General features: G+C 39.3%; 1 protein-coding gene across 2 annotated transcripts; it reads left to right on the plus strand.

Moving 5' to 3' along the window:
* The first annotated feature begins 5,174 nt into the window (after window positions 1-5,174).
* LOC106175125 (organic cation transporter protein) lies at window positions 5,175-26,266 on the plus strand. 2 transcript variants are annotated; one of them, XM_013556970.2, is made up of 11 exons: window positions 5,175-5,276; window positions 7,175-7,807; window positions 16,621-16,724; window positions 20,060-20,214; window positions 20,629-20,797; window positions 21,104-21,236; window positions 21,893-22,002; window positions 22,972-23,186; window positions 23,566-23,747; window positions 24,123-24,301; window positions 24,593-26,266. In XM_013556970.2, the coding sequence occupies exons 2-11, from the start codon at window positions 7,250-7,252 to the stop codon at window positions 24,726-24,728; spliced, it is 1,941 nt and encodes a 646-aa protein (XP_013412424.2). In that variant the 5' UTR covers window positions 5,175-5,276; window positions 7,175-7,249; the 3' UTR covers window positions 24,729-26,266. The 2 variants fall into 2 exon arrangements, with proteins under 2 accessions (XP_013412424.2, XP_013412425.2); XM_013556971.2 differs by lacking the exons at window positions 5,175-5,276; window positions 7,175-7,807 and adding an exon at window positions 12,098-14,005.
* The last annotated feature ends 700 nt before the right edge of the window (window positions 26,267-26,966 follow it).

The following is a 26,966-nucleotide window of genomic DNA, read 5'->3' on the forward strand; positions in this document are numbered from 1 at the left end:
CTTCCATGTTGCTTGACTAGCATTAGTCCATAAAGTCTGACGGGAACGTACGTTTACAATGGAGCATGGTGCTCTTTATCTGTTGGTGTGACATATTGGGAGTGTGATGAAATCCAAAGCAATTTTTGGGGTTTGTTAACTTCACACCCTTTGCCAATATGAGATGATCTGAACACTTAAACTAAAATTGTTGTTACCTATCAATGTGATGAGATGGCTAGGAAATAGGGACAATCAAATTGACACATAGGCCCTACTGTCTTGTGACAAGCTTGACCATTTCTATCATACTATCACAATGTTTGTGTCTTAAGGCTATGTTTTTATATTATGAACCCAAATTAGCTGGCCTCTAGCAGGAATATTTTGATAAGAAATTTTAAAAAATGTTTAAAACAGACCGATTAGCGATTAGGTTCTTCACATCAAATGTACACAGACCACGGCTTACAACAAACACCGCTGCTCGCTGACTTTTGCTGATTGTTGGCACCCCGGCTACTGTTTTATACCTTATTTGTGACACAAAAATATCCCCGATTTGTGTTATTGTATTGGGAGTGTTCATGTCGCTTTCCAAGAATGTCCTGATCTGTGATATTAATTATTAATTTTATTGATTAGTAACCATTACGATTATATATTGTTTAATTAAAAGTGAATATATTGTACTTTAAACTTGTCACTCTTCCACACATCTATGGTATATATAATGCAATAGGAGAATGTAGTAGACATTCTTTGAAAATCTATCTTTTAAAATTTTAATCTTCCTTTCGTCCCAAACTGAGGGTACGATTTTCTAGTCTGCCTGCGCCCCCTAGCAGTACGTTATTGTTACTGTGACAATATGGAAGTGTTAATATCTATTTCCAAGAAATGTCCATATCTGTGATATTAATTATTAATTTTATTGATTGGCAGTCATTACGATTATATATTGTTTGATTAAAAGGGAATATCTTGTACTTTAAACTTGTCACTCTACCATCGCACCACAAGAAAATGATGTTAATGTATAACAAATATGGTATCAGACTCCACATTGTACTAAGTGCATACGGCATAAGCAATACGACGGAAAGGGTGACACTTTTCTTTTGAGGGGTGAAGAGGGATTGCATTATGATTGCATTCGACAAGATGGCGATGTCCTCGGTACCTTTAGTTTGCGAATTTGTTCGTTTATTTGTCTTTTTGCAGCAAAAAATAAATGGAATCATTTGCTAAAATCTTTCAAGATATGTGACAAGCTGGTATAGAAGAGATTATAAAAATTTGGAGGTGTACGGAATTTCCTTTTTTATAAATATGACTCACCAAGGAATGCTATATCTTATCAAATAATGTTGGGGTTATCAAGTAAAAGAAAAACGGTTAACTGGGGACTTGGCAATTACTTCCTGGTGTGCACGCTAAAGATAAGGACGGGATTCGAATTTGTTATTAGCCGCTACCATGCTTTTTTTTTTCGATAGATCACTCGATTGACCGTAATACGGGAAACAAACCATCCTCCGTACGTGCGAGTTTCCGCTTAACTAGCTCAAAAGGTAATTTCCATGGTCCCACGAGAGTCTGCATTTGATTCTATTTCAGGTGCCAGCACTTCGGTCATTGCTGAGAACCGTGTATTAGGTTTTCACTTTTAACGGAATCTTGATTGCTTTGTATACAATGTATTTGTATTTTTGGTTTGTTTGATTTTGGTTTACTTTCTTCCATTCTTTCAAATATTTCGTATGGCAAAGAATACTAAAAGAAATGAAACAATAGGTTGTGGGTCTTATATTTTGTTTAAAGCAACACCTTGCAATATGTTGTGGATATATGGTTCATGCATGTAGTTGCTAACCACTGAATAAATTGAACGCCGTTTAACTAACCGCCTGTTTAATTTCCATTTATACATCTTGGTCCAGATTAGATACTGGGTTGACTCTCGTCTGTACCCTGTCCTTCAATGCAACCCACATATGCTCAATAGCGTTACTATCAGGGCTCAAAATGCTTGCAACAATTCACCAGGCGAAAACTGTGAGAAAGTCTGCAAATGCGATTTCTCACCTAACACATTTAATATCGCTTTCATAACAGCGAGCATATGTCGCAGTATGTATATCTGTCACAACATGTTTGTCATCTGTTGTCGTTACTTTAGGGATACATGTACTACCTCGTTTAGATAATTTCCATTTAAAATAGTTTCATTATTTCTCAGAATCGAGCAGTCACATAAACAGTTTCGTAAGTGTATTTTATTTTTATTCTGACCTCATCAACTTTGATGACAACTGTCTCAATGATTATCGCCTTGGTTCAACCAGTGCACTGAAAGATAAGGAGCTGATAAACATGCCGTGGAAAGTGTGGTTTATTTTCAAAGCATGACTTGATGTTTTACTTAAAACGGGGGGGGGGGGGGGGGGGGGGGGGGGGGGGGGGGGATATAGATTAGGGTGTTGTGAATAGTTCGTTTATTGCATTTTTTTCCGTTTATTTGTTTAAACTAACATTTGAATTCATTTTATTATTTAGACCCCCCCCACACACACATGCGCACACACACGCACACACACACACAGACACACACACTATCTTGTAAGTCATTTCTTCGTTTCCTTTTTATTCTTATTTCATTTTTGTCATATATTTGTCACCTATTTATATGACATGAGCAAGATCATTTGCTGTAAGCGTGCACATGTGCGTGTGTGTGCGCAAAGAGAGTGATGAGTCCAACCGTATATCAGTGTGTTACTCGTCAGACGAAATTCAGTTAAGATGCTGTAAGTTGTTTGGCCTGGCCTTTCTCAGTGCCACAACTCTCTCTCTCTCTCTCTCTCTCTCTCTCTCTCTCGAAGTGTGTCTGTGTGTGTGTGTTTGGAGGGGGCATGTATCCTTGTGTGTAGTGAAATAGAGAGAGATAAGATGGATAAGCGGTAAAAGTGATCGCCATTGATCATTGCGATAGCAGGCGACCACGTATCGTCTAGATTGACATAAATCAACACAGCATTCATCACGAGTGCTAGACATGCATTGGTCAAGTGCAATTATCGTAAACCGTAGATTAAGGCCGCATTCAAAACAAGTTGGTTGCGGACTAACTGTTCCGTGGATCAAATATGGCTGACCATCTTGAAAGCTTGCCGCATAATTCCCTAAAAACATCGAATATTTAATGTTAGTAGGTAACAGCATGCAGCGAATAAGAGTAGGGTATGTTTTGTAGAGTAACTCTAGTTGAATGACATGCTTTTATGATATCTATACAACTGCGCATAATGTAAACGGGGGGAAAGGCCGCTACAGATTGCTTGAGGTAGAAATAGAAACAGTAAATAATAAAGAAGATAATATCTGAGTTGCATTTGCTACCTCGCGTAACATCAGCTGTAAGATAAAGACAACGACTTCGTCATAAATAGATTCCCCGCAGGGATTAGGAGATAAGCTTTCAAGAAGGCCAGCCATATTTGATCCACGTATCTGTTAGTCCGCGGATCAACTTTGGTTGTGAATACGGCCTTAGACAATACCGTCTGATGGAATGTCTGAAGTATTTACACATGATAAACCGAAGTTGACATAGGATCATTTATCAGTTTCGATGACCAGGGACTTGTTTTCCTGGACAATTGTGAAAATACAATACAATATGGAGTATTTCAAAATAAAGGCACGTGTTTTCCGTCTTGTTCTAACAGGTGTTTTCCTTCTTATCTCTTACATCTTATTCTAGAGAAAATTTAATTCATTATTAAAATAATAATAAAAATTCATTATGTTAATATAACAACCGAGTGGGTTGAAGTTGTACATTAAATGAAAATAACATTACGATAATAATACATTTGTAGGAAAAATCTCTCCTAAAATTATTTAAATGTTGCATTCTATACAACCATAGATATACTGAACAATCTTTCATGTGGCAAAGATTTTTTAGGTGATGTGGGGGGGGGGGAGAACCCGTTGTCAACGAATACAGTCAACGCTTGCTGCATTAAGACTTTATGAACATCGATGCTTTTCAGAACCATCTGAAAGTTCCTATTATGCCCCTTTTACCCATATCGGTGAGGAAGGGTTCACAAAGAAATTTAATATTAAAAAAACGGGAGGGGGCGCGCGGCAGGGATTTAACAATGAATACTTAGCTGGGGGCAACGACCAACCCCAGCGACCTTGACTTTAAGATAAAAAACGAAGACATCACTCTGCACAAATTGGTCTATTTATCTAACCCTAAAGGCCCTTTGAAATTGAACAAGCATTAAGTGTTAGTGTGGGTGCAAAAGCCAGATATACACGCTAAGGCAATGGCAGACAGCACGTGGACTGCACAACAATTTATCCACGGACACAAAATAAACACTCAGACGTTTCAAAAATGTTTTAAAACAAGACAGAGTGTAAAGGACGGTTTATAAGATTCCAATTTGCGCTAAGGGTAAGTAGTTTTCTTTACTGTTTTTGCAATCTTTAATTGGTCAGATCTACAGATAAAACACGCAACCAGTTTAAACTGGTGTATAGCTATAACAGTAGTCTATTTTAAAAAGTGGGGGTTATCGGGGCCGAGGATTATACTTAGTTTGTGTCTGTGTTAAAACGGCACAGATATGATGTGGACGCGTTGTGAGTTACGTCGCACCTGTTTCATCAAAAGATACATATTTTACGGCGGAGATAGTGAGAGTAAACAAATGGGTTCTCTAAATGTCTTTGATCTCGACGAACGAGGCAGTTAGATGCAGCAAATTTCACAGATACATGCTTTTGGCTCTAATAATCTTTTGAGATAACTGACAGACTTTTAGAGTTCAATATTAGATAAACGATTAGTTGTGCAAGAGTTCGGCTGTCTCTGACTCAAAATATACTGGTTTTACTCGTCACAACCATGATAACTGTCTGATATGCTTGCAAACAGACAACAATATTACCAGCACACGATCGACTTTAATGCTCACTTGAAATAAGGAGCACCCTTGTTATTTAGCCTATAAATATTAGGAACGACAAGGTAAGAGGGTATATAAAAGGCCAAGAGAGAAAAGTACATAAAATATGTAGAAGAAGCCAGGAGACAATCTTCATGCGCAAGTGTTTTTTTTTTTTTTTTTTTTTTTTTTTTTTTTTTTTTTTTTTTTTTTTTTTTTTGGTGGGGGGGTCACAGGTGCAATCCCGTATTACGTCACTATCAGAGCAAAGTCAAGTGATGTACTGAGTAACTCCATTAATAAGGGACTGTACTGAGACTGAAGCAGGTAGGTGCCATGGTCGTCTGTTTTGCTTAAAAAAAGCCGTTAGCCAAAGCGAGGTAAAAGTTCCATGCGATTTTATAGAACAGCTGAAAAAAAAAAGAACTATACAGGAGGAATTTGTAACAAATTTGGTCCATGCCACTTATACCTAGAAGGGAGATCCACTTGTTTACTAATACTTGCTTTAATTTTGATAAAAATGACATAAACAGAAGTACCTTTTCAACACTCTTATGAACCTTGAATAATCTTTATTCAACTGGAAAGAATGTCATAGTGTTGTATCTTTTAAAGGCGCCTCCATGATTGGTCTTCTTTAGTGAAAGTGGACTTCTACAGATACACACTACAGTTTCTTTTTACAGCAAAATCAAAAGAATTGTAAATCGCATGTAGAAGCAGTAAAAGTGTCCAACGCGTAGTACCTCAGTATAACAGATATAGCAGCGTAAGGAACGCGGCAGCGCCCCTATAGTGAATACCCTCGTCCCTTAAAATGTCGTTAATGTCGCATGGTCCCACTCGTGTCTTTTGAGACAAGGTCAAGTTTTAAAATCAAAATTAGGGTGGGTATGTTTAAATATTTTAATTAAGGCAGACAAGAGATATAAATAGTGATGGAAATATAAATAGGACTGCCTCTGGGTAGTTAAGGGAAGGCTTGGAAGTGGGGATAAAGATGATTTGGAAGCCCATGACCCTTGGTGCTTGTTCGTATTTGATCCACGAACCGATTATCATCTCTTACAAAGCATTGAGCATTTGTTCTTTTTTGTCTTTTTCGTTTGTTTGTTTGTTTTTTTTTTCCTCTCCAATCTTGCTTAAAAGAATACGATCGGAACTTTAATTGATATTCTACAGTAACGCATACATAAGATTGCAGTATGTGCAAACCAGCAAACGTTGACTCACATGGTTCAAAGTTTGAATCCATTTTCTCAAGCAGTTTGAATGTCCATCCTTAGGAGAATTTGAACTCCATTTGAACCATACGGACACTGTATATAAAAAAAATCGATGCAAAAATTACACGATAATCCGACAACAATGTAGCCCCACGATGGACAAAGGTGTGAAAACTATGGCGGTTGATATTTTATGATTACCTCAGTTAGCTATTACATACCAGTTGTTCTGAACTCGTTCGTTTATTTTTATACACATTTTATTTGCAATGCTATACAGTGTATATTAGAGATCCTGAACGACCAGTCGACCCCCGCTAACTTTAGATCAAGCTGCATTCCCTGTGAATTCGATGAATAAAAATGTCTAGCATACTATAAGCCTTTTTTTTCAAATTTAGAGACAATGAATGGCCCAAATACTTCTTTTTTAATCATTTTATTTACTTACAATTTAACTGATTGAGAAAGAGCACAATGCGTGTCTATATGGTTACAGGACGTGAATGGGGAATCGAGTTACCTGTAGCTGTACATCTGTTGTACTGGCTTGACTATATCAAGGTTAGATATTTATGTCTGTCAACGCTTCATATTTCCAAAAAGAAAGAAATAGACGATGGGTGCGGCAGAGCCCATGTCCATCTTGTCCCTGTGTTAACGTGACAGAGAGTCCCCAATGATAGAGAGACCGCTTCCCATTCGTTTGTACATGTGAGCCTCGCCCTTGATAGAGACCTACTTAGGTCAGGCTAACCCTAACCATTATAACTCAATGGAGGGAGGACTTTTTGTTACACGGATCCTCGGTTTCGTTACACCAGCGGTTGGTGTCTAATTCGACTGGTCAAAGATTGTTTCTGTAACAACAACTGGCTGTGACCGTGGTTGTGGCCTCATCTAACACAATAATATACTTGTATGCGGCAGCCGCCTTGCATGGCCAGGATTAATGGTTTAATTTAAATTCAAGATAATTAATTTAAATTATTTCAGGAATCCGAACGAATACCGGAGAATATATACAATCTTGTCGTCTGCTTGTAACTACTGGTATACAGAAGACACAAAATGGCGGCGTCCGAGAAAAAGTCGGGAAAGGCCGGATTCGATGACATTTTGTGCACCGTAGGCGAGTGGGGGCGCTGGCAAATGCTGATCTTTTGTCTCATGGGAGTGGTTGGGTTACCAACAGCCTGTCACAATCTTGCCGTGGTGTTTCTAGCAGCAGACCCTGACCACCATTGTGCTATCCCAGAATTCAATGCGACGTCCTTGACATTGACTCCCCGTTCCAATTCGTCCACCAACTTGACTAAGACATTTGGCGCAGATGATTGGCTGAAATTTTGGATTCCTATGAAATCAACGGAGGACGAATACCCCCCGACGTTGAGACTGAGCAAGTGTGAACGCTTTGAAAACCCCAAAGATGGTGCTTATCATCAATTTGTTTCTACTCTCAGTCAGCAGTCGACCAAGGCTAACCTGACTATTTCATCTGACTTCACAAACCTGACCTATCCTTTCAATAAAACGTCTGAAACTACAACCAAGCACAGAAAAATTGCAAAGTGTGACTCATGGGTATACGACCAGAGCGAGATCAAGTCGTCTATTGTATCTAAAGTAAGTATATACATGTAGTTCTCTCTTAACACTCATTACGTGATGTCATTCTAGATTCTCGTCGTTTCTCGCGATATTAATTCTGTGGCACAAACGCTTGGATTGATATATCAGCACCAAACTTCTAAAATTCGTTTACAAATTAATCACCGGGAATAAATTTAAACAACTGCTGTTGTTTCTCTTTTGATTGGTTTTGGTTAGTTTGGGTAGAATCGTGTATTCATCAATGCATTGTAAAACTTCGACACCATAGGTACAATTGCATTATTATTATTATTATTATCATTATTATTATTATTATTATAAAGATGGGTTCCTAGTAACGCAATTACTGGAAACATCAATTAAGTACAAGTCCTGACCACTGATACAATTAAGACCACTTCACATCAAGCGGTATACTTCAGCGATGCAGTTTGTACCGGTCCATTTTTATAAGCCCAAACATGTAATTATGCTAAAAGAAGACTTTTCGCTCCTGCGCAAGTTCTTTACAAGTTTGATTTCTTCTGTATACTGAAGTTAATTAGTTGGAGGTGTTCACACAGCACAACAAATTATCTTTCAGAATTTTCAGCGTTCGCGGAATGACGTCGGAAAAGTGCAAGCTTGGCTTTACAAAGCGCAACTTAACAACATTTTTCGCGGGATTCCCGCTTTGCCTTTTACACGGCCTTTCAACAGCCGTAATCCCATTCGTCTTTATTCGAGGCTGAACAACGTTTTTCCGCGGGGGTCACACCTTATCAATATGTGCCCCCCTAGGGGTCTTTCATCGTGAGCGCGGGGGTCAATTAAGTTAACTCACTCGCTTGACAGCCTTGTCACTGAGTCGTCAATCTCGCAAAATGAATAGTGGCAGAATGTATCACTTACGTTTACTGCTCATTGTGAAACGTTCTCACTTTTGCACGATAAGATGCATGCGTTGGCAGCCTGTTTATGGACTGGTGGCAACGCAATAATGAGTTGGGAAGTCTGGTTTCTGGGGCATGTTGTGCTCCTTGTTTCGTATCCCTGGGAAATTGGCATGTATGTATTAATCAATAAATTTATTAATTAACCAAAACCAACAGAAAAACAGGTAGACTTACAAAACACACAGAGACAGTTTGCCAGATAGGACAGACAGACAGACAAGACAGACAGACAGACAGACAAGACAGAGACGGTTTAGCAAACTAATTAGATGCTTGTGGGTTAAGAGTTTCACAGACGGTTTGTAGGAATAGTTTTCTCAGATGGAACGATGGAACGTCCGGCCGCGAGTCACGATTATGTAATAAAACCAACAGCGTGCCTCATCATGTTACTCTCCCACACAAACTGTGTACTTAGAGACAATAAAGATGACACCAAGCACACGTATCGCATTTCCGTCAGGAAGAGATTGGATTTTTTTCCCCAAAAATTAAACCAACGCCTCAAGTACTGCCTTGGTGTGTTTACACACGTTCGATCTGGTCAAAGATAGACTGTCAAGATGCCATAGCTGGATTACAACTGCCTATCGCGCCGGTTTCTGACGTCCAGTAAATTGAAACTAATATTAAAACGAAAAAGCCATAGAAATGTTGTGCATACGGCTTTAAGCGACAAAAGACAGTCATGAAAAATAGAACCCCGGTTGATCCGAAAAGGTTTGAAATTTTGAGGTACAAAAAATTTGTACACGTAAGCTGGGTTTCCTCATGGTGAAAGCAAGACCGATGTCCGTTCCTAACTAGCCCTCGTCTTAACCACCTTGGCCAGCTGTGTGAGCATATTCAGGCGGAGAGTCACCGGTATTATCATAGACCCGCTGAACCGGGGCCAATTTTTGTCGTGAACTTTATCATTATTTTAGACCTGCTGACTCGGGTCATTTCGGACCTGCTGTATCTGAAACTGGCAGTTTTCTTGCTAAGGGTCAATGGGTGCGTTGCTGGCGGTCACCTTGTGTACTGACCACAGAACTGACCGAAGTCGCTAAATGCGCGGTGCAGTGTGAGAAAGAATTAAGGAGAAGAAGAGAAAGCATTTATAATAATAATAATAATAATAATAATAATAAGGAATAAATAAATGAAAAAACTGCGAAATCGCTAGTGTGTGTGTTTGTGTGTGTGACGGCATACATATGTAAACGTATACCAATATCATTCACGTCTGGAGCCTTTTTTGATTCATAAATTATTTTTTTTTTTGTTCGCATTATGTTCAACACTCACTTGCTCATAAACAAAAAGAACTATAGACACCCCCTATCCCCCTGTCCACTGTTCCCCTGTTGACTGCCCCTTTCCCTGTCCTCATGTCCTCCTACCCCCTGTCCCCTGTCCCCTGCCCCCTGTCCCCCTGTCACCTGCCTCCCTGTCCCCAGCCCCCGTCCACTGTCCCCCCCGTCCCCTGCCCCCTGTCCCCAGCCCCCCGTCCACAGCCCCCCTGTCCCCTGCTCCCTGTCACCTGTCCCCCTGTCCACCGCAGCCCCCTGTCGCCTGCCCCCATCCCCCCCCTTGTCGCCTGCCCGCCTCCCCCTCCCCCTTCTCAAGCAAAACGATGGAAGACACGACTAGAGTTACGCTCAAGGACAGGAGCTATCTCCATCATAATATTTGAACAACTTATGTACGATTAGATAACACCAGCAAATACAGGTGCCCGTCTCAGGTGATCTTACTGCTTATCTCACCCGTCTGAGTGTCTGTTTGTTGTTCTAAACCAAGACTATTCTGACGCAATGTATCCATTTACAATGTATATGGAGCTGCTACCTGCACCGCGATCAAAATATCAATCGTTTATTGATGATTGGGTTGCTGTGTTTGACTGATATGATCTGAGCTAGCAAACGGATAGAATTCGCTCTACTACTATCACTGTGCACTGTGTTCATGACCAATCAAGATCATGGCCATCCATTAATACCCAAGTTTGGGCTACCCCCCCCCCCCTCCCTTCCTCAAAGTACATGTATCCGTCTTTTTTCTATGGTCGATCTGATTATCTGAAATACTGAGTTGCGTTTGATAAAAACTGTGGTGAGACTGTCTTTGTCTAAATTGAAGTTTATTTAAGGTGATTTTATACCTTTGTAATGGTAATTAAAAGTAGTGCATTGTTCTAAAAATCTCTTTACATGAACATACAATACACGTGTAGCTAACTTTACAAATATGAGCTGCCACTTTGAATAAATGAAATGATAAGAAACATCGAGAGAATTTGATCTGTCTGCGCGGTTCATCACACTTACATGCACGAACACTAATTGTTGATACCCCGTATTATAAAATGTTTTTCCAACCGTCATACATAACACGATCAATTAAACGGATCCTGCTGCATTGATTGAAGCACAGCGCATGACAACACATTTCACACTCCACCAAACCAGTCTAAACTTGTTCTATCCGGCACTAGGTATGTAGGCAGTGCTGCTATTTTCGCCCCTTTTTGATCTCTCTGTTGCAATCACAGCACGGTTAAAGCAAGAATAATTAAATAGCTTTGACAATTTTAATTCTAGTCGGTAAAAATTTTAAAAACATTTAAAAACTTTTAACTAATGTTTAGCAAGGTGTGGGTCCCTTTTTACTTTGTGATCTAAATTGATGAATGTTGTTGTTGTTTATTTTTCATTTTAGTTGACAGAAATGTCTGTAGGGAGGAAAGTTTTTGGTGGGGTCAAGAGCCCCCCCCCCCCCCCCCCCCCACCCCACCCCTCACATTGGGCGAGAAAGGTCCTCTCTGATTCACATCTTGATCTAGGTGCTATGCCATTTCTTGGGTTGTGTCAAAAATAAGGGTAAAAGGTCCATTGAAGAAAAAAGAGCCTCCCTCCCCTACATCTGAAATTGCTCGCTACAGGTCCGACCGACATTCGATCCTCTTACAATACATAATCTCAATCAGTGCTATCGGGGTAGTAAAAGCTATAACGTGACTCAAGAAAATGAAGGCACGCTGAAGGTGCTGGGGTATCAGTACAGCGGTGTGTGGACAATTCGTTGAGAAAATGGTGCAATAAGAGCCATATCACAGTGTCCCCGGGGTCATTCCCTTAATATATTTTCCCGTATCAGCAAGAGTCCTTAGCGTAATCCCTTTTTCTTTGGAGCAGTGGTAGAGGGAAGGGGTTAGTGTCCCCCCTCCCCCCCCCCCCCCCCCACCTCTCGTGTTCACCAATCTCATTCAAAACTTTTTACGGCGTAAGAGAGGTCACTTGTACTTCTTACCAATAAGTGTTGGTGAAACGCCAACAAGCTTTTCGCTTCAATCTAGATTTAACAGGTATTCACTCGCTCGTATTGCCTCCCTTATGCATCGCGTAACTTTTCTATAAAATCCATCACCCCTGGAAGACGAAAAGGCCACAAGGCTCTCGGCTGATCTAATGCGTATGGTAGCTTTGTCACAGTCGAGTTGATAAAAGGCAGATATTCCAGGACGAACCGGAAAAAAAACGTACAGGTAAATATATTTTAGGGAGATACAGAGGGAAAGCCAACTACGGAAAAGTACACAACCTACGCCTACAGTAAATCCATGGAAAGATACCTGCGAAATTCTGATGCGCAATATCCAGAAAATCAGGACACATTTGTTTCTATATAAACGGAAGTCTTGTTCTACGGACTGTTGCCCACAGTTTGCTCGTACTGTCTAGATATCAACAAAGTTCATCTTTAGTGCAAACTTTCAGCCATAAGGCCATTGACTATCTCGGATTCCTACCAACAGTTTAACTTTAGGGAGAGACAGCAGGGAAGGAAGGCACAATAGATCTATTTATAATATTTATCTCAGAAAATCGCAAGCCGGCAGCAATATCTTGACACGAGAGAGAGAGGGCTTCATTGTACAACTGATATTTTTTTCATATATTTAATGTTGAATATTGTTGACAGAAACTACATTTTCTCTCATTCAACTGTCTGTTGTCTCTCTGTTGGATTAAAAGAGGGAGAATAAAGGAAAGTTAGAAAAAAAGGAAAAACAAAAGAAAAAGGGCAGTCTAACAAATACGCTGGTGTGCCCGAGGAAGCTCCATTCAGTGTCAGTCTCGGAATTGCTGTATTGACCTTTTATACAACACTCTCTTAAGAAGCAATCTGACGTGGACACGCATCATTATTTTAACATTTACTAATCTCTTCCACGTTGTCTCTCAAATCAGAGCTGGGTCATTGCATTTGTCCACCATCCTGACCTCTGACCTTGCCATCTGATTGGTCAAAAGTTTTTCTCTAGAGTGGTCACTAATTTGCGGCCTCGCACGGACAGCAAATACTCTAATTTCGCGACAAGGTTGGGGTCAAGGCGCTTTGGGAGTGGAGAGTGGAGAACGCGCTAAAACGGACGCCTCTAAAAACCACATTGAAAAACACAGGTCACATCAGGGGGCACCTGGTAACGGGACACAGCCAGTGCAAGGTGCAGCCAGTGCTGAACAGTTCGGGAGGGAGACGATTTAAAAAGGACAGTCGGAAAATTCCTACCCATTCCGAAAGTGGTCACCCGCACGGTGATAATCTACCCGGAGAAGTTTTATACACATCTTACTGCACGGACATAAAAGAAACATAGCTCTAGGCTTAGGAGTGGGGAAAAACTTGAAGACAGGAATCCTTAACGCAGTAAAGAGCACGGACAGGAAAGGGACAAAAAAGAAAACGCGTTTTTCACGGACAGCAACGGGGAACAAAGAAAGCACAATTTTATAAAGAAACTACGACGAATTTTTTTTGAAAAGAATCGAGGATGAATTTTGACGATATTCTCTCTGTCATCGGAGAGTGGGGCGCGTTTCAGTACACGGTGGTCGTTCTCATGGGACTGGTGGGGATTCCCACGGGACTTCACACCCTCGCCCACCTCTTTTTGGCAGGAAACCCGAACCACTGGTGTACCCTGCCGTACGCTGGTCAAAACTGGACACTGGCGCAAAAAATAGCCGCTGGAATTCCTTTAGAGGAGCGAGAAGGACAAATGGTTCCCAGTCAGTGTGAAAGATACGAGAAGTCTGTCGTTAATACGTCGATCGCTTCGGCTGCCCAGGGAATTTCTGCGTTGGTCGGAGACGCGGGTTGGAACGGCACGGAGACGACGTACAACGTGGGTGTGTCGTCACACGTCTTTAACAGAACATTCGTGGCGGAGTGTGGGTCCTGGGAGTATGACAATGCTGACTTCACTTCTACGATAGTGACGGAGGTAGGATTACATTAAACGTTTACTTTTCAGCTTTTATGTCTTTTTAAACCAGGGATTTTTTTTTCTTTCGAAGCACGATTTGTTACTTTTAAAATACGTTTCTTCTGTCGTAGATTGTTTATCACGAGCTAATTTTTCTGATTTTTTTTTTCAGTTTCTTGTTTTTACTTTATTCGTCTATTTTCAGCACAGACGCATGTTCATTTCACTTTTAAACATTTCTTTCACTTCTTTATTTCTTGACAATTGCCATTTTAAGGTGAAGATATATTAGCAAAAATAAACGCGAACCAATTACCGTCACGGATAATTGACACTGAGAGGTCGCAGACAGGGGAGTCAGGGAAAGTTCACACAGGTGCATTTTCGGAAGGTCAAATTAATTTTCTGTTGTAGTGCTTGCTTAATTTCCAAACGGATATTTCACACGTATATTCTGAAACATGTCAGAATATGTCAGATTTTTATTTATTTATTCTATTATTTATTTATTATTATTATTTTCAAACTCACTGATTGTTACGAACTTGGAAATAGGACGTCGTTAATACAGATGTAATGTAAGAAAAGCTTTATCCACATTTATATGAATAAACAGGTGGAACTTAGCATATATATATTATAAGTGAATTGAAAATGTTCGAAGAGGTTGAGAAGAATGTATCCCAGTCAACTCGACTTTTAATATCTCAAAGTTTGCCTTGTCCTCATACTCCCGTCACTGTGCCAGAATGTATCCCAGTCAACTCGACTTTTAATATCTCAAAGTTTGCCTTGTCCTCATACTCCCGTCACTGTGACATTTATTTGTGATCACAGCAAAGGCAAAGGATAAAATCACCTCAATTTCTGAGGTGCCCTCCACCCCCCCCCCCCTGCTTTTTTATTCTCATCCACGTGTCTTCACACCCCCACTGCAATCCCATGCGTGGGTGGTCGACTAAAACACGCGACAATAGTCGACCTTACAGCGGGTGTCAAATTACACGCGTAAGCTGGTACAGATTTTCCCAAACTGCGCATCAAAATTCGGTGCAATCAGTGAATCGCACACTGAACAGGGTGGTTCGTCCTTAGATGGTCGCACACTAAAAGGAAGAGCATAATGACACTAAGGTGAAAGTCCATTGAATTTGGCGAAGATGGCATAATGGAGGCAGCGATATAAAGCCCTGTGTATCCGTGTGACAAATACGATTCTTCCCCTCCTCTTTTGTTGACCAACTGGGGTGAAATTGGATTTGCAATAAACAAGGGTGGAATTGGATATATCGGGGCACGGCGCAATACGGAAGCGACGCGTCATAATGCGTAATTGTCAGAATATTTATTGCGCTGTATTAAGAACGATATTCCCACCTTCAAAATGAAATCGAGTGTCTGTCTATGTATTACAAAGAGTGCGCCTATGTGTGTTCTTTTGCAAAATCACGCGCGTTTTAAATCGCCAATTCCCTGTAACAAGTTCATAAAAATAATACTGATATTAAAAAAACCCTGGAATTTAGACTGCTTCCCAAACTCGTCTCAGCGATGTACACAGTATACAAATTAAAACTTAAAATTCTGAAGCTTAGGTCGACCTAAAGAAGAGTGGAGGTCGACTAGCTTGTGTTCTCTTCTTCTTTGCATTGCCCTGGTCTATTTTGACACGAAATTGGCATTATTTTCTTATGAGATGAAGCGCAGTCTTATTTCACACCACATAAAGTATCATTTATTGCTTCTTGTTCCAATTTAAAAAAAAGTTTGCACTTAACCTGTGGTATGCGTCTTATAATTTACGCCATACAGGGGCTATTGTTTTGTCAGCAATGGCAACTTTAACGTAATGCAAGCCACACGCTGGAGGGACGCTGGAGGGACGCTAGAGGTTGGGACTTGAACTTAGGTCAGGACAGTAGACAGACAGACGTCCAGTTGCATTTTAGACTTCCTACTTAAATTTGGACGGCCATTTTTTCGTACAATTTTGTTCTCGGTGCTTATGGAGTCTAACCTGCCTGTCTCAGTAAGATAGAAAAAAAATGGAATCTCTTTTTCAAAATCCCTGTCACACCCCTGAAACAGAAAATTATGATTATTGGGTATAAGGTATAACGAGTATAGCCCAAGTATCGAGTGGAAATATTTCAGCGTTTAATAAAAAGTTAACATCACTTTCAACTCCCTAAGCCCAACCCTCTGGACAAATTGACACATGTCAATAATCAATTGAAAGGTAGAGATACTATGACCCTCCTTTAGATATCTTGTACTGCGTGTTACTGGCAATCACTTGTACGTACGGACTACATATATTCTAACATATCCTTTTGTATCATACTGATATGCGTTTGGTTTCACAGTTACAGGATTGTTTATTACATTTATTACCAGCTGTGCATGCGCGGTAGCCCACTCGAAATCTGCATCCGTCTAATACTGTTATACTGCATTTTGTATCGATTCACTTTGGTTTCAGGTGTCATTTTTACATGTTTACAACATGTATATCCCACGCGCACACACATCCACGCCCGTCACGCTTTCGTCATCGTTATTTTAATTGGAGGGGTAGAAGATATAGTATGCATTGTTAAAATCCATCTCATTTTTTTAATTTTTATTTTCAGTGGAATTTGGTATGTGACAGAGGCTGGATGCGTGCCACAGCTCAGTCTATCTACATGGTCGGGTTTATGGTTGGAGCGGTGGGATGTGGAGCCCTCTCGGATCGGTAAGTGCAGCGATACGTGACGTCACATACTAAAATTCACTGTGTTCCGTCACAGCACATTTGATGACGAAGGGTCTGCTGCTAGGAACCCAAATCCATCGATACCCTAACATTTTTTAAAAGAAATGTGGTTTTTAAAACTTAAAACGTGACTCGCCATACGGGTATTTCTGTTTGAACGAACCTTTATTTTAAGTTAATATCAATACCGGGGGATTTAAGATTATATTTCTTCATCGGAATTATTTCAGTACTGTCTCCTTGTTATTTATATGCTAAACTAACCTATCGCCTGTGTCCAGTACATGCAGAACGCCATAACGCTATGTGGCATCATGTACAATCGGCATATATTGTCTGTGGGTTGGTTTTTACCGTTGAATACGCAGAGCGTTTCTTTTTCGTCTCTCTTTGGGTAAACTCTGATATATGAGATAGAAATAGATGTATTAAAGAACAGTGTTTCCAGGGGTGCAATGAAAGGCACGAACATAATGTACATTCTAGATAAACCAAGGAACGCACGGTCGGCACCTGCCCACTTTTTGTAAGTTTTCAAGAAAAAAAAAATAAGTGCGTAAGAAATAATCCACGGCTTACCAGTCAGAACTATGCAAGCTTTCCCAAGGATGCATACCAGTTTGTGTAGATGCTGGCAAACCCCAAATAATGTGTTAATGTCCGTAAAATAATTTGGCATCTTTGGTACAGTTATGACGTAATTACAGTGTATGCATACCGATGTCTGGTGAAACCTGCCTTTTTATATCAGAAAGGTTTACATGTGTTGAACCTCTAGAATCGTCCTCGTATTTACCTATTCTTACACCAGTGTAGTATGCGGGTACGTGACAGGACAATCCCTTGAAAGGTCGTTACCTTGGTTCATGACCTTGGGCCGTGACCTTGAGGTAGACAGTATTACATAACACAGCTTGTCTTTACTTATGGGTTCTTTAACTGAGCACTGGACGGCTGTCCACAAACTGGGTTAGTTTGTTGATATCATCTCCTCTAACCAGCAGACAGTGTAAATAATAATTATTATAATAACATTTATAATAATACTGACAGTAGGCTTTGGCCAAACAATTACTTTTCCATGTGCCAGTAAGCACATTTTAAAGCATGTTTTTTTTTTATTCCGCCAAAACAACAGTGAAACGATTAATTCAATAAATAAAAGGATGCATAAATAGATATCAATAAATACATAATCACACAAAGGTTGAAAGAGATGTAACCATAGAGATAATTTTGGTGTTGTTCATGTTAACTTCTTCATTTTCTTCTGTATAAAACAAATATTTCATCACAAGTACAAAACGCTTACCGAAAAGTATTCTGTGTACATACCCAATATATGTATGTGCAAACAAATAAGAAAGTGTAAATACCCCGCTATTTCCTTAGTAAGGAGAGAGATAGCTCCCCTGTCGCGTACATTTTACACTGAGGGTTAACGTCAACTTATATCAAAATAGGCTACATGTACTAGTGGAGAGCATACAATTTCTCTACAACCACAAAAAGGAAGTCGTTGTATAATACCCGATCCATTAGAGTACATTTAAGCAGGGGACCTTTTCAAATAAGCTTTTCTGTTTTGTCAGATATGAATCTATCTATTTGCCGTCTTTGACCCTCACGCACGGCAAATACCCCGCCATTTATGTCGTCATTAACGCACGTGCGCACAGAAGTGCGCTGTGTCCACAACGAGCCTCTTGACCCATATCACACATGCGGGAAGCCCTTGTAACCGTCTTAGTCCTCTTCTTGACATTCAGGTGATGTGTTGACAATCTCAGAACTGATATTTTTCATGACAAACATGGGGGCAGTTTTTGATCACCGGATGGAAACTTTCGGTACGAAAACACCCTGAAAATAGTTGGTTACAAAATTGAGAAAAATTTAATCGTTTGTTTAAACTAGATCTCCCCTGTAGTAATGGAATTCACAACGCTGTTTTTGTTTCGCTTAAAATAGTAATAATAATAATAATAATAATAATAATAATACGGCATTTGTTGTTTCTTCTTCTTCATATTATTATTTTATTATTCTATTATTTTATTTATTTATTATTTTTTTTAATAGAGAAATTCAACCAGATGACAGATGGTCAGATGTACTGAGCGATGATTCTTTTACTGACATAGTCAAACTCAAAAAAAAAAAAGGAAAAAAAGTGACCACGCAACCCTGTTTTGACAAGTTCGTCTACATTGACCTTGAGTTACATATACCATGTGGAGTACGTCCACAATTTAGGACAGCAAAATAAAATGAGATTAGTAAATAGTTGGGATTAGGAAAGGAAAAGATTACCAGCATGCCGTGTGCTAAAATCAGGTTCAGGTGTCCGCTGGGAAAATTCCTCTGGCCCTGCAGCTGAGTCACGCCTTAAGCATAAGATGGCGGCTCACGTGCAAAAAGGTGGGTCCCAATTACAATATTGGTGAGGGCTGACTGTGTCATTAAACATAATATGCGTCTTTATATTATGTTGAGGTGTGTTGGGATAAACATGGGTATAATCAGATGTTTTTTATCAGTTGTTGTCGGTGTGGGGGTAGTAAATATGGGAGGGCAGAGGTTGGTCATTTATAGTGCCCAGCCCAGAAAACAGAGAACACACACGATTATAACATTACCACAATATTGTGGTAACTTTCCAGCAATGTTTTACATTTTAAATGAGGTCCTGGATCCAATGGCTTCGCGAATAAATCCCTTCAGTGAGAAACACACATATCAACATAGATGTTAAGTCTCCTTGATATACGTTCCATTTGTGTGGACAGAGACCCGTGTCTTATCAAATCGCAAACAGCACATGTGCCCGCAGTAGTATAGATACTTTGAAGAGTTAAAATAGAATTTTCACTTGAGTTTTATGTTGGTCACCAAGGACTGGCATGCTCTGAAAATATTGCGGTAAAATTATGAGCAATTTTATTGAAATCCTTATCATTGCATTTTATCATGATTTATACATATATGCCACCTTCTGTTGCCATCACAGTATACAGACTATATCCACTATTTGCTGTATTATTTTAGGAACGGTAAAATGCGCTGTTGTTCCAAATACTCATACTGCTAACACAATCTGTGATAAATTTTTGTGAAATATGGAAAATCGGTTCTCTCTCCGACAATAAACTAGTAGCTATGTTTCATTGATTTATAAATCGATATTGCCTCTCTCTGAGTTCTGTTGTTTTTCAGAATATTCAGAACGAATAATTTAATTCAATTTTTTTGTGAGAATAGTGGAATATTAATTTTTAAATGATTTCTCACCTAACGCATTGTTTTATTTCCAGCTTCGGCCGTGTGAAGATGCTACTGGTGTGCATAGCATTTGAAGTAGTTACCGGTGTCGTGACTGCATTCGCCCCGGAATACTGGAGCTTCGTCTTTCTGCGCATGCTCGTTGGTATGTGCGCTGGCGGGTCTTTCACTATAGCGTTTGTCGTAGGTGAGTTTTTGCGGGGGAATATTTAAAAACAAGATAAAGATCTTATCTTTTAAATATATATTTTATGGCTGTAAAGTTTGAAGTTGGCTTGTGTCATTTCAGCATAAGTCAGTTGTCATGGAAACGCGTACATGGGCACTCTTTTCTTTATTAACTATGATGACGATGGTTTAAGAAGTACTGTGCTATTTAAAAGTTAATTTTATTTTGTCGTTCTATAAACTTTGGACAATTGACTCTTTATTTAACTTTATACTGCTTTAGTTCAATGAGACAAAGATATAATGTTGCTACTACAACTATTTCAAAATTATTTGACGATCATTTATGTTGCACTATTATCTCAAAATTTTTTAAAAAAGGCATTTGTAACATTACCGTATGTACCGTAATTTTCCAAATCTTCATTCACAGTGATGGAATCTATAGGCGTGAACCACCGTATGATTCCCGGTATATTCATGCAGGCCTGGTTCGCACTTGGTTTTATGATCCTGCCGGGGATAGCCTACTTTATCAGGGACTACTTCACGCTGCAGCTGGTTATTTCAGCCCCAGTTGGTCTGATATTGTGTTATTACTGGTAAGGTACTGGTAGATCAAAACTGTGACTTAACGCTTTTTCTCAGTTGTTCTTGATCTGTGCACGTGGCAACGCGTGTGTCTTATATGATGTCACTGCTTTACGCATACCAATATGCTAAAACCCATTATAATGTAAACTGTTACATTTTCTTCATTTTAACTGATTGGTGCATATCTTAACTTTTTTTCATGCTTTTTGATGAGGCACCGATATACATTAATCACCCACCGGAAAGTAATCGGAACATTTCGAACAACTTCAAAATCACTTGTATATTTTTCATGGTTTCACTTTCATTTTTAGGATAGCAGACGAGTCACCCAGGTGGTTACTGTCACAGGGAAAGCTAAAAGAAGCGGATGCCATCATCAACAAAGCTGCCAAAATGAACGGAAACACGTTGACAGAATCACTCGTTTTCTCAAAGCGTTTTGAGGTGTGTAAGCATTGGGGCTTTTTACTTCTAAATATATGTGCTCATATCTAGATAGTCTATTAAGAAAAGGTATTGTATATTTTGCCTAAGACCTTGCCATGTGTACCTCAGACCTTTTAATAAGGCGGCGTACTTATCTGTGCCTCACGTTTTACACCCCATTTCCATAGATTTTTAGATCGATCTATCCCTGTGGGGAGTCTCACTAGATTACTGTCAGCTTGGCCGGCTTAAGCGTCTGTCCCGCCTACTGAAAGCTGTACGGGGGTAATTAACTATTGTGCCCGCTCGGCTGACTGCAATTTAGCGTGAACCCCCAGGGAGTTAGGTCGATATAAATCTTAATCTTTAGATCGATCTAAATCTCTGGGAAAGCACCCTTAGAGTCTGTCAACGTGATACCTTGGTTCTAACATAAAAAAGTAACAAAGAACCCCCCTCGCCCTAAACACGGTCAGTTACTTACAAGTATAGTATTATAAAGGGATTTTGGCGTTAACTAACACTACCTGCAGATCTTTTAGCACTAACACCCATTTTAACCACACAACCCACAAATAAACTAGCATTGCTAAAGCGGATGAATGTTAGTGCTAGGTATCGCTTTGTTGGTACTAAATAATTGTACGGTGTGTTGGTTAATTTTGTACTTGTAGGTTGAATATGGCAACAAGTCTGCGCTGACGGAGGACAGAAGATACACGTTCATCGATTTGGTGCGCTATCCTAACATGAGGAAGAAGTCTTTTAACATATTTTTCAACTGGTACGTGTGATTATGTCATACTCTTTCGTTTGTAATGTACACGCAAATTTAATTTAGCCTTACTGCTTTCTCTCATCAAGTAATATCCAAAAACTGGATCCTTACCAAATGTACATGTACGTGTTACCTCTATACGAGTCTGCACCTTTTTCATACGACGATGACATGGAATTTTAGTGACGTTTTCGTTAAGATTGTTGATTTATTTACAAAAAAGAAATGACCAATTTAACATCAACATCGTTAGTATAATTGCAAGTTTAAAGCTGTTTTTAAACTTCCTTAAAGATGCATACAAAGTCAATTTTTGTCACAGAAACCAACCAAATGCCAGCATATAGTTTCAAATAGTATAACTAAGAGAATTACCAAAAGGCATTGTATAATTTTACCCAAAAATGATGTTTGAACGGATTTTTCTGCTGGCATTCTAAGCTGTATGTCAATGGGGCAGGAAAGTAGGTCACGAAAGTAGGTTAAATTTACAACCATAAATTTAAAGAAAGGAGCCGTCTAAAGGTCTTTAATGGCTCATCGAGTGATCTATTCAGTTTTTCCCTTGGCATGTCGAATTTATTTGAGTCATAAAAGAATGTAGTAGAAGTGGTTTACATGTGTTACTGGGAATCCAGGCTCCACCGATGCTCGGTTCGTGTGTACCTTTAATTCAAAAATTCTGTGGACATTAGTTGTTAAAACCAAGAAGAATTAAATGATGAACAGTAGACTGTACATATTTACCGGTAGAAGGTAATATTGGGTAATGAGGTGTTAAAAAAAGTGAGAACAAAAGCTTGGATCTTCATTAACATTTTTATTAGGATTAAGTGTGTCACAACATCTATAAAAAAAGAGCGCGATCACTTGCCTCACCTGACACATCCTCTAAATAAACGGGGAATCTGTCCATCAGCACTAGTGTTATTGCTTCTATAGTGCTCTTTGCCTATACTGTCATTTCTCCCCCAGGTTCGTGAACTCCCTTGTCTACTACGGTCTCTCGCTAGGATCCGGGTCTCTGGCCGGGAACATGTACCTGAACGTGTTCCTGTCGGCGGCAGTGGAGATCCCGGGCTACATCCTGGCGGCTGTTGTATTGGACCGTATAGGACGGCGCTGGCCTCTGACTGGCTCTCTGGTTATAGGGGGCGTGGCCTGTCTTATCACGACGGCAATACCACGTGGTACGTAGTCGATATACACCGACGAGTGTTTCTGGCTTGTGTGTGTGTGTGTGTGTGTGTGTGTGTGTGTGTGTGTGTGTGTTTGAACATGGGCGTTGAAGTCGCTGCGTGTGGGTTTGTGTTTCATTTTTGGCCCGTGTGCTTTTAAATCAACGCGCATGTTTGAGAGAGAGAGAAAGAAGTGCATGCGTATTCTGTATGCAAGAATTCTCTAGGGCTTGTGGGTGCGCACATGCCTATAGTCACCCTTTGATTTTCATCTTCCAAATCAGCCCTCCATAAAAATATCTCTCTGTTCATTAATTTATTTATTTTGTTTACTTATTAATTAACTGTTTTATTTATTTGCTTGCTTTCATATTACTTCTTGTCGTTTCAGATCTCAAAGTCCTCATGATAATCTGTACACTCATAGGAAAACTCGCCATTGCTACGTCCTTCGCCATTATCTATGTCTTCTCTGCGGAACAGTTCCCCACCGTCATCAGAAACGTCGGCGTGGGGGCCGGCTCCATGTGCGCACGCGTGGGGAGCCTGATAGCACCGTTTGTGGCAGACTTGGTGAGCGTCTCCACTGAAAGAGTTTAGACCTTATTATGATATAGTAATACAAAATATTTATTTATTTATTTTATTTTTGCAAAATCCATTTGAGCCCATCATCTTGCGGTCTACCCAGTATTCACAACGCTGTCGTAATTAACATGGAGGCTCCATCTGGTTTTTTAAAAGATTCTATGGATAATTGGTTTGGATAGCCGAAGGACTCTATCGGTTGTTTAATACACGCGCCAAACAGTCATTTGCACTTCTTCAATCGTGGCATTTTCCTTAATTTTTCCTCTTAAGCAAATGAAAAAATACATTATTATGTTATCAACACGTGTGGATCAATGGTACTGGTATATGATCAACTTTACCCCTCTTATCTTTCAGAATAAAATATGGGGCCCGCTACCTTATCTAATATTTGGGATCACTTCCGTTATCGCTGGTATTCTGGCTCTCCTATTACCAGAGACGCTGCACCATCGCTTGCCGGATACCATAATAGAGGGGGAGAACTTCGGCAAGTACAGGGAACTCAGTTTCAAGAACCTGCTGGCTTTCAAACAGTGAGTTTGAAATATTTGTTCATTTATTTATTTATCTATCTATTTATTTATTGTTTGATTGATTGGTTGGTTCATTGATAAGTATTAGATTGGGGAGTGCTTTATTAAAAAAAATGTTGCATTGTCAATAGAGTGATATCAGTCTTTGAAAGTCAAAGCTTTTTTTCTCCTGAAAACAGTCTCAGAAACTTAGCTATACATTTTCATACAACTTTTAGGCGAGTAACGGCTTTAAATTTGCATTGTAAAGCGTATGCCAGTGTTTAAGTTTCAACTTCGTTTTCCCCATAGGGTCCATTCCTCCAGTGACGAAAGTGAAACTGCCGCTAGCGACAGCAGCGAGTGCATCCCCAAGCTGAAGGAAGAAGAGGTGAAATTTTCTTTGGAAGGCAACGAAAGGGACACCGAAGAATTTTCACCAGTGTAGGAAAATACTAGTAAATTAACACAGGTCGGTTGAAAATGCTGGATGGGCATACTGCTGAGCAGAAATACCAGTGGAACTGAAAACAGGTTTTATGAATGAGGAAAAAAAATATGCTAGCTAGCAAGCTGTAGCATTTGTTTTACATACGCGGTGCGTGTATGTACCCTTGCCTATTTGGGACTGGTATTATAAACCGGTGTGGCAGGAAAGTTAGTCCTTGGAATGGAAGCCCGGGATCACATATGATAAGTACAGTTTAGGGTTAGTCGGTGTATTGTGGTTAGCATATGGGACGAATGTCATCTGTACAAAGTAATGGTACCCTGAGCTTCAGATATAACTTGAAACAAAACTCTTCACTATAGCATGCCCTTACTGTTTCAAGTTGAAACGACAAGGGAATGCTATAGTGTGGTTTATTATTTGTTTCAAGTTCTCTCTGAAGCTCAGGGTGGGTAATGAAGGGCAGACTACGGTTCCTATCTGACTACCATTCCTTTATTATTAGTTAATATTATAGCTACGAGTATGTCATGATCAGTTAGTCACTGAAGGGCTAATGAAAGATGAACACATTCATGTAAATGTAGGCCTACCTTGGGCTGTACCTGGTGTGTGTTTAACGTGTGAGTGGAACATCGCCATGTTGCACAAGATCAGTTGAATCCATTCCACTAACACATCCGGAAATATCAGTTTGGGGTTTTTGGTTCGTGTGTGTGTGTGTGTGTGTGTGTGTGTGTGAGAGAGAGAGAGAGAGAGAGAGAGAGCGATTTCATTTGGATAAATTCATGTTTTTGTAGGTTTGACTCAGCATGTTTTATTTTATTTTAATCCACAGCTGAAAATGCCTAAACAAATAATATAACCTTAGTAATAAGCATTTAGAAACTTATGTCATATTTTATTTCATATCAGAAAGTAGCTATCGCTAATTTGTACTTTTTTGGATATACGTATTTGTAACTGTTACCAGTCAATTTAAGTCGCTTTAGCTCAGTTATATGTATATTAACGGTAGGCAATTACTACATGTAGCATCGCAGTAGAGGTGAACACATCCAAGTTCAGTATGTCTTTAATTATTATTATTTTTTTACATTTACATTTAATACTAGTATATTATCAAAAAGGCAATACAACTGAATGTACACAAGTAATTGAACGATATTTATGTCCACCAGTTACCTAAATGGGTTAATTTTTGTAAGGCAGCCCCGTCAAGTCAGATATATTGCCTGTTGCAGAAACTTATTTTATTCTGTTATTTCTGCCTGTATTTTATGTTGGTCTACTAATATTTAATTGTATATGACTTAAAACATGGTATAATCCAGTATAAATATTATTATATTTATGTATGTAAACAATATGCCTAAACGCGTGACAAAAATAAAATAAATAAAAAATAAATAAATGAAACAAATAAATAGATAAAGACAACTTCACCCGTGTTATTAATTCTTCAGGGTGGAATTCAGAGCACTCACGTGCGCCCTAGTAATTATGAATAATGAATAAATGATTTTAAAAACGTATTTAAGAGGCTTATTTCTTTTTATCACTATCCCAAGAAATAAGATTAAAGAGAGACGTGAAATATTTCCTGTAAGACGAGAATGAATCAGAATACCATGAGCTAGAAGAAATAAAAAGCAATACGTTAACGCCTGGTATTTCAAGTGGGTTGCATGCTTTCGCACTCGTCACTGACGCGTTTGGGAGAAAAAAAGGAAATTTCACGATTTGAGTACGCTTTACCTCCTTACTGATTATTCTGAAATCGATATTATGATCTACTGCGCTTTTTTTCAAGTTCATGATGGTTTTTAAAAAACCCAAGTCAATGATTTCTTAAATTTCTAATTTCAAAGTCATTAATACATAATAGTTGCCTTAGAGTTAGCGAGTATCAGAGAAAATAAATTAAAGGTAGATTCTTTATTTATCGATATAATTTGTTATGGTTGGCACAAATATTTTTTGCACTGAAAAAAAATTACGTGATACTTTATGCTGACCAAGATCTCCTCCATTAACATTTTCAGAAATAATTAGGGTGTTTATGTAATTACTTCGGTTTCATTTCGAATCGTAGAAAACTCAGTACTGCAGAGAGCATATCGTGGACTGGGTCCACATGCCTAGATCGATCCAACAGGATTAGTCTAACTAAATGGGGATTCACGTTAAATTGCTAACTAAAGCAGCTGTCACACCTACCGAATCAGCTAGGGG

The sequence above is a fragment of the Lingula anatina genome, chromosome 8 (assembly GCF_051362555.1).
Source record: "Lingula anatina isolate TDL-2025a chromosome 8, LinAna3.0, whole genome shotgun sequence".
NCBI lineage: Eukaryota > Metazoa > Brachiopoda > Lingulata > Lingulida > Lingulidae > Lingula > Lingula anatina.

Excerpts from the sequence above, each read along its gene's own strand:
- LOC106175125 (XM_013556970.2), top strand. The coding sequence starts at position 7,250 with ATGGCGGCGTCCGAGAAAAAGTCGGGAAAGGCCGGATTCGATGACATT. Across the intron at positions 22,003-22,971 it reads TTTAACATATTTTTCAACTG|GTTCGTGAACTCCCTTGTCT; the intron begins GTACGTGTGATT and ends TTTCTCCCCCAG. Across the intron at positions 23,187-23,565 it reads CACGACGGCAATACCACGTG|ATCTCAAAGTCCTCATGATA; the intron begins GTACGTAGTCGA and ends TTGTCGTTTCAG.